The sequence below is a fragment of the Mytilus edulis genome, chromosome 9 (assembly GCF_963676685.1).
Source record: "Mytilus edulis chromosome 9, xbMytEdul2.2, whole genome shotgun sequence".
Classification (NCBI taxonomy): domain Eukaryota; kingdom Metazoa; phylum Mollusca; class Bivalvia; order Mytilida; family Mytilidae; genus Mytilus; species Mytilus edulis.
In genome coordinates, this window is record NC_092352.1 from 35,513,634 (window position 1) to 35,523,094 (window position 9,461).

The 9,461-nt window shown below is 32.9% G+C and overlaps 1 protein-coding gene across 1 annotated transcript; it reads left to right on the forward strand.

The window, feature by feature from the left end:
* Positions 1 to 1,287: 1,287 nt before the first annotated feature.
* On the forward strand, positions 1,288 to 5,521 carry LOC139488229 (uncharacterized). The gene is made up of 3 exons (XM_071273708.1): positions 1,288 to 1,404; positions 2,764 to 2,878; positions 5,237 to 5,521. The coding sequence occupies exons 1-3, from the start codon at positions 1,354 to 1,356 to the stop codon at positions 5,413 to 5,415; spliced, it is 345 nt and encodes a 114-aa protein (XP_071129809.1). The 5' UTR covers positions 1,288 to 1,353; the 3' UTR covers positions 5,416 to 5,521.
* Positions 5,522 to 9,461: the final 3,940 nt, after the last annotated feature.

The window sequence follows — 9,461 nt, forward strand, 5'->3', positions numbered from 1 at the left end:
GTTTGCACATAACGTAAAGGTGTTTGCACATACATGTAATGTAATAGGTGTTTGCACATAACGTTATAAGTGTTTCATAATGTATTAGGTGTTTGAACATATTTAAAAGGCATCTGTACTTGACGTTATGAGCGCTAACATAGACTATCAATTGATCGGCAAAACGCATATGAATTATCCCTCACTTTGAGTTTGTTACCCCGATTTTGTTTTTTGTCCATGGATTGATGAGTTTTGAACAGCGATATACTACTGTTGCCTTTATGTATACTATTATGTTTTTCACTGGAGATATATATATGTATAAAAAGTAAAATCACAAAAATACTGAACTCCGAGGGAAATTAAATCGGACAGTCCCTAATCACATGGCAAAATCGAATGACAAAACACACAAAAAACGAATGGACAACAACTGTCATATTTCTGACTTGGTACAAGCATTTTTAAATGTATAAAAAAAGGTGGAATGAACCTGGTTTTATAGCATAATAAACACAACATAAAGCCATTAGACTATACTATCAAGAGGTTTTCATAGTACAAAGATGTTTCAAAACATCACGTTTAAAATTTTCACCATAACAATGACATTTGAGAAAGCACGCAATTATTACCTGACTTACGTAAAGGAAGAAAAGACACAACCTAGAAAAAAATATGAAAGAATGTAACGATGGTTGGCATAAGGTTTGGAGGTATTCACAGATTATATAGTAGTAACAGCAAAATGTTATGACTATTGCACACAACAAAGTTAAGCAATAACATATCTTACAATTATTTGACCAAACAAATGATAAATTTAAACAATTTGATGCCAAAAAAATAGTATTAATATGAAACTCTTTTAATAATGCGCAGATGATCTACATGACCAATGTCGTTTGCCTCAAGAAAGCTTCCGTCGGCCACATGTTACAAGGCCTCTTTAAATAGATATTAGAATTTTATGTTTTATGTATAATTAAAACAAAAAAAGGCATTATGGAAATTTCATTAACGACAGTGCCTCTTTTACAACATGTGCTAATACCCCTGTCGTTCTAACAAGACGGCCATCATTACTAAACAAAACATGTAGAAGCCTTTTTAAAATCGAATTAAAGCAAAAGTTTTTATTATATTGAAAAAGCATTTTTGGTTATAGTATTGAAAGGATTTTATCTTGGAAACAAAAGAACGCTATATACAGAAACTAAGTAAAAGGCAATGAAGGTATCAGTTCAAATTGACATTGAAACGTTTTTGTGAACGTGTAAGATCCGTATCATTGTAACCCAAATCTGTTATGATAAGATCATATTATCTCACAACGGAATAGAATTTATAAAGACTAAAGAAGCAGTGAAAATGTTAAAAGCATTGACTATAATTTCCTTGGTTTTAATATCAGCACATGCGGTAAGTTTTTACGTTAGTATCTAAAGGCAGCAGGAACAGACCCATGGCAGTAAAAGGTTAGGATGGGTCACAAGTCAAAACAAACAGGTCAAAAGCAACAATAAGGTAGATAATCATTCGATAGGATAGTACAAAAACAATTAGAAGTCCAAATACAGCCTTCAACAAGAGACAAAATAAACAGCCATTATATTCGATCAAAAGAGAATTATAACCTCTTCTTTAATAGTTAAAAGGCATAAGGTGTCAAATTAGTGTTCATCGGTTTAACTTCAATTCTCATATTTGATTTGTAACATACTAAAATAAATCGATATGATAAAATCTAATTAACCATCGAGAGAACTACGGAGACTATCGACGGTCATATCTATCGAACACGATCAATGGGACTTTTCTCGAACCCCACCAACAACTGGGGTAGTTCTCAGGTGGTCTGAAATGATAAGCATATCTTTTTCCACATGAAGAACCCATCATGTTGCTCGTGTTTCTACAAACCCGGTAAATAGTCTCATTCGGTAGGTCACATTTTAGAAAAGGGAACGGGATTGTAGTTCGACATTATGAACATATCCGATATCATCTGTGAAACGGATATTCCATAACGGTCATCTAACTCGTGATGGCGTCCGTAAAATGTACGACGGGTTGATTTCAACTTCACTATTGGAACTCTTGGACTCTGAACATGCCTACTTCATGCGTAGCATATCTTGATCTTATGGATTTATTTGGAATCTCACATGACATAGGACTAAATGAGGTCGAATTATTCACTTGAAAATGGACATGGAAATAGTTGGTTTCGTCCGTGTGCCTGCCCATCCGGTCTTATATGTTCTCATGTGTACAATTATAAGCAGATCTTAATGAAACTTTTTTCATCAGTTCATTTAGGCAATGTCTCGAGCATATTCAGGGTCGATCAACTATTATTTAAAAACCCCCTTGAATAATAATTGTATGAAAAATTGCACTGTAAGCGCTTTAACGTGTATAAAGGTTTTTTTCAAATTGATTTCAATGGTTTATATCATCTTGCTAATGAATTCGAATATCAGTGCCTTTCAACATTTTGATAAAGAGTTATGAACCTTTGATATGTTTAATTATATACATGTACTTACACGCTCTTTGGGCGCTCTGATGTGTACAATTCTTACAAGTTTGTTTATACATATAATCAATCTGTTTGTAATAAATTTTTTGGAAAAAAATCATTTGCATCTCTTTTTTCATCTGGTGACTAGTAAACAAGGATACTCATAGATAGATTTTTGTATTAAGGGTACTTGTTTACAACTAGAAGACTAAATGTAAAACAAATTAATCTCGATTACCATATGTATTTTACAGAAGACGATGTGTAGACTCGATTCCGAATGTGCATCAGGCGAATGTTGTTACTATCACGAAGGACCTATGATTGTAAGCAAGAGAAATCTCTTGCCATTCAATGCCATGCATCAAGGTAAATAACCATTTTCCTATTATACATATGAGCCGAAAACTAAGTATAACGATATGGAGATGTGGAGCAACGCGGGAGAAATATAGATTCGCCTTCATTCTACTGATAATTTTCCACTCGAGATCAATAAAAAAAACTGTTAATCATTGTCATGAGAAACTGTTCAAATAATAAAAAACAAATATAACCGAATACAAATAAAAAATAAACTATGAAATACAATAACATCAATAGATAGCATCACCATTAACGTCGACGTCATGAACCTCGTTTGAATTTTACCCCCCCCCCCCTTTTTTCATTGATCCATAGGTGGTCACCTTGTGACGACGTTAAATCCATCATTACGTCATAATGTATATATGATTGTCAGCAAGAGATGTCACATTCTCATTTAATCCCATTCATCAAGGTAAATAATCATTAACTATTACATGTGAGACGTTAGGTGAGTCGATAGATATGGAGCAACGTAGGTGAACTCTAGATTCGTCTACCGTCAGCTTTTATTTCCACTCGAGATAAGTAAAAACAAATATTCGATTCTGATATGGTCTGTGTATGTACATTTGTTAGCATAATTTACACAAACGAAATATCATATAATCTTATATTTTAAAACCTATAAATTTTGATAACTTAACATTTTCAAAAATCTGACCATAATGACCACTATTTGTTTTTACCAAAAAATAGCGTTGATCGTTACAGGAACGCATATTCAGTAATATTGTAATACTTTATATATAAAGCATATCATTCATTCGAATTTTCGTGGATATAACACTGTTTTGAACAACACAAACACCCCTGCTAAAGTTATTATGCGTATAGTCTGTTACATCTGACACGCATATTTTTGACGTTTTGACAATATGTTGTCCTTATTTTAGACTATAGTAAAGTATGATAAAACAATTTGCAATTTTTTTCGAAATAGTATTTACCTGTCTAGTCTATGGATATAAGTTTTATATATCTTGACTGTTATGATTTTATAGAAAAGCTGTTTTTTAGTGTGGACTTGTTAAATACACAGTATTGACGCAATAACGTGCGTAACGTCATACTCATTTGGTCAATTGGAGTCGCGAGCCTGCATGTCAGTAACAGTAACTCATTTAAATCATTTTCATGTTGCTTACTTCTTCAGTAACCTATTATAACATCGGAATTGAACTTCTTTTAAACTGATATATTTCAATGTACGTATTACTGTGTGTTTGTCTTTTCCACATTGGATAGGTTTGAAGAGAAAGGGTTGAGATTTCACAAAACTTGTTTAACTCCTCCACGTTTGACACGTGTCCCATTGCAAGTCAGAGAACTGCTAGCATTTTAAGTCTTGTGTGGTTTCTTTTGAATTTTTGGTTAACTTCTTCTGATTTCGAAGTTTAGTGTGGTGTCCATTTTTCTAATGTAGTATACAGTATTATATTGGCTGTTGTCTCTTTGACATACGGAATATATGTTGCTTCCATTTCCGATCATAAATTCCTTGATAAAGGGTTACTGATCACAAGAAAGCTATTACACAAAGAGTATCAAGTGTTGAAGATTAAGTCATCCCTTTGTAAGTTTCACACACGCCAACACGAGTTGAAATAGCGGGTGTGTTCATAATGTAACTTCAATCCAGTCCCTTTTCCTTGAATGGGATCCACTGAATAAAACTTATTACCGGATAAGAATCCCAACATGAGGAACACAACGAGAGTTACATGTAGAACAGGATCTGCTTGCTATTTCGAAGCACCCGAAAGTCTAACCAGATTTCAGTAGAGTTCGTGTTACGAAGTCTTTAGTTTCCTATGTTGTGTCTTGTTTACTATTATTTGTCTGGGTTTTTTTTAGCCATATCGTTGTCAGTCTATTTTCGACTTATGGGTGTCCCTCTGGTATCTTTGGCCTCTCTTGACAAAGTAAAACTTTATTATGCATGTGTGTTCTAAATACCACTTTTGTAAACAAACAATGTATAAAGACACATAATACTTTCATTGAAATCACAGACGCCATTTAAAACATTCGCGTATTCAAAACAGCTGAAAAAGAAAAAATATATCAGAAGGATCTTAAGAAAATTAACATCAAAGAAACAAACATTAACAATGGAACAAATTAATCATCCGATTGTTTTCCATCTTGGTCTGTACCTTGCCACGAAAAATTCTAAATGACATTTTTTTTATATAAAATTGTAATTAGTTCAAAGTAATGTAATTCATAATGCACAAATCCTGCTCGAATTCAATTTGACTATACAAATGTGAGCAAGCAATTATAATCAATCCATTAATCTGCATTGTTCCATATAAGAATTTAACTTTGAATATCAGATATTCTTTTTTCTTGCAGGTGGTTGGTGTGAGAAATATCTCACTGATGGAGCTCGGTGTAATCCATTTAACAAAGTGAACGGACACTGTAGTTGTGGAAATGGTCTAAAATGTACACGTTTTCCATACACAACTACGTCATCAGTGGGTAAAAGGGGACTTCTTCCAGGAGACTACCTCTGCGCTCCAACTCCTTAAACAGAAATACAAAAAGACTATAATTGGTTGTGTCATATATCAGAATTTCAAAACGCTAATTTTCTATTTGTTCTTTTAAAAGTATAGTAAAAGATTTTCAACGCAACGGCAAAGTTTCGCTAATATGAAAACATGTCAATTAGATGTGGTATGATTGCCATTGAGACCATTCTCCACCAAATGACTTAGAATATAAAAGTATCATACATGTTATAGGTCACCGTATGGTTCATGTTGCGTCTTTCTATGGCACAAATTGAAATTAGAAGGCACAATTGACTATATTCACCAGCAGGCACTTGCACTGAAGACATAAAAACACCTTTAGCAAATAGGAACATTTTCTTGGCACAACTTTGGTGTTGATTGGTTCATTTTAATTGTATTACCAGACAAGCTAATGTGATGCGTTTTTATTAATATTTTTACGTTTGAGGACAAAAGTTCACACAAAAAAGATTTTCAAAAGTGAATTGAAAGAAACTAAAGCAAAGCAAGCAACGAAAATTAAACATATCAATTTTGCCATGTTTCTTCACCAAAAAAGGAAATAGAAGTACGTTATAATGGAAGTGAAAATTGGAAGGTAAGGTGTGATTTGAAATGCGAGAACCATGTCACCATGTCACCAAAAGACAAGGATTAATGGATGTATAAGAGAACATAAAAGGATTTGTTTCAGCTAAAAGTATTAGATAAAAAACAGTTACACCGCAACATTATTTATGTATGTGCCTGTCCTAAGTCAGGAGCCTGTAATTCAGTGGTTGTCGTTTGTTTATGTGTTACATATTTGTTTTTCGTTCATTTAAAAAAAAAAAAAGTCCGTTATTTTTTTCGTTTGAATTGTTTTACTTTGTCATTTCGGGGCCTTTTAAAGATGACTTTGCGGTATGGGGTTTGCTCATTGTTGAAGGCCATACGATGACCTATAGTTGTTAATTTCTGTAACCAACAGACACTGGCTTGAAACATGCTCATACAAAATGGGACAAAATTAACATGTTTTGTAACACCCGACACTCCATAAAACGTTCGACAGCTGTGCAACAGCACAACATTAGAAAAATCTTTAAACAAAATCTTTAAAAAAAGGAAAAAAATAAATTTTTAGAGTTGTTGTAGGATTCTAAAATGTGCAAATAAAGACAATTATTATAGTAGTATACCGGTGTTCAAAAGTCATATGTCGATTAAGCCTACATGAAGCATTTTTATCCTCATTCCGATATATATTTTCATAAATCCCGAACGTGACAAAACGGACGTCTCGTTAAACCAAAGGTTATGTTACCGAACTGGGCGGCGTTCGGGAATTATCATATGTATTTACTCCAGTCAATCCATGCGGTTGGATTTGAAAAAAACTCGCAAAAATGTAACAACAAGAGCGCGAAAAAAAGTTTCTATCAGCGTAAATGTTAAAATGCATTTTCCCAGGTAAAACAGAAAACAAGAGAAATTGATGTTCGCATTTTCTTCTTCTTTGTACCCGGCTTTTACTACAGTATATCTAGAAAATTCTCGATGATTCAAAGCAATATTTTATCATCAATATTATCAAAGTTTCTGTTTAGTGGAATTGTACATTGGTGTTTTCAAGACAATCCAATCCTTTTAACTGGTATTATAACAATATAATATTGTGAACTTTAATAGTGTTTGAAAATAGAAACAGAGTCATTGGCTATATGTCTGGGAGAGTATATATTGAAGACTGTTTCCCAAAAAACTTATTCAAATTTCAAAAGCAACTGGCAAATTAGATTGAAATAACAAACTGTACGTGTCATGTTTAGCAATGACGACCATCTTGTTTGTATGGCAGATATATTGGCAAAAAACGTGAAATCAGCTACTCTGATAAAATTGAGAATGAAAATGGGGAAAGTGTCAAAGGGTTTTACAGAAAACACTCATGCATGGAAGGATTGTTTCGTCTGGCGTACACAAGATCTACCTTTATCTTCCTTATGGTGAGCTTATATGCAATCAAATCTAGTTGAACCCCCCATTGTACAGGCACTTTGATTCATCCGATTTAATTCGGTCACTTTAACAGAAGTTATGGAACTCTGACCATTTTTCAGTATTGTGAGAATAACAATTTTTGAACACAATGTTTTATAGAAATATCCCATAATTGGTAGGAATTTTTTCCACTATAAATGGTGTGTGTTCTTGGTCGGTTTGTTGACTCTTTGACATATTCCCCATTTCCATTCTCAATTTTGTTTTCAATTCTCAATTTTATTGATTGACCTGTCAAATATTGCTGCCACAAGGAAGCTTCCATGTCTACGTGTTACAAGGCCCCTTTAAATAAAATATTAAAGTTATATACATAATTGAAATAAATAGGCAGAATGGACATTTTTCATAACGAAAGTGCCCTTTCACGTTTTTTGCCAATATATCTGCCATACAAACAAGATGGTCGTCATTGCTAAACATGACACGTACAGTTTGTTATTTCAATCTAATTTGCCAGTTGCTTTTGAAATTTGAATAAGTTTTTTGGGAAACAGTCTTCAATATATACTCTCCCAGACATATAGCCAATGACTCTGTTTCTATTTTCAAACACTATTAAATTCTCTCAATTTTAGAATATAAACATAATATCTAATGTACATGCAGGCTGAATTCGAAAAGTTATAAGGTTAAAGCTTTGTTCGGAAAAAGGCAATACACTTTAAGATCGAACACAACGACATTATGTTATAGTTCAAATTAACATGCTTGATAAAATGTTGTACCTTAAACGTGTCAGAACGTTATCATTGTGACCCGTATCTGTTATTCTACATTTATATTGTCTAACAACTTGTACAGAACAGAATTAATAAAGATCAGAGAATCATTGAAAATGTTTAAAGAATTGACTCTTATTTCCTTGGTTGTTGTCTCAATACAAGCGGTAAGTTTTACGCTTAGTTTTTTTTTTTTTTTTTTTTTTTTTAAATTAGGTCCAAAGTTGGGGTCGGACACCCTACCCCACCCTTACGGAAATGTTAATAAAAAATGTTCTACGCAATACTTTTTCGCCACTAGGCGCAATGTGAAGCTGAATAAGTAAGGTTTACTTGAGAAACAATCCAGGGTGTGCGTACGCTTAGTTTAAATTAGATCCAAAGTTGGGGTCGGACAACCTACCCCACCCTTACGGAAATGTTAATTAAAAATATTCTACGGCAATACTTTTTTTGTTTTTTTGTTTTTTGTTTTTTGATAGATAACATGGATAATAAATAATTTCCTTGCCCACCATACTTTGTGTAAAAAAAATAAACCTTTCGTCTAATCAAAATTAAGCGATATCCACTGCTTCAGAATTATAATGTTTCGTTAAAACAGATTTGTCTCATTAAGGAATATTCATGCACGAGTGCAACTTTCTTTTCTTGTCATGCAGAACAATTATAACTTTTCAGGAACTATTTGACAGGATGCCGAGAATATGGAAAGCTATTTGACACAATATCACAAAATTAATTTATGATTTCAATGCCAATTCCCTCTTACAAACATTTTTTAAGCATTTCAATAATTGTATTACATAAATGTATTTACGATTCTATGTACACTTAAAACTGTTGACTATTAAAATTAAAAGCGGGGAGCACGCTGTTTGGTATATTGACATCGATTACTATTGTCTCAAATTAATGAACAGGACTAGATATTTTTTTAAATCATCGAATAGTTCTCCGACTGCTTTATTATATATAAAAGACTGATCATATATTGGTTATATATTAATAAAAAAAAATGAGTACGTTTGAATCTTATTCAATTTTTGGGTTCATAGACATATCCGAAAACTGGCTGCTAGTGTAGTGGCTGCTAACGAGTCGCTGCTAGCTTGAGTCTGGTATTGTTTGTCATGACATGTGTGTGTTTTCCCTGTGTGAACTGACAGTACTTAGTACTTACAAATGTACGACCTTGTTTACTGTAAAGATATTTTTATTTAGTATTTTGAATCAGAATAGCTTGATTCAGCTTGGAAATATGGTATCAATTATAAAACATTGTTAATTTTA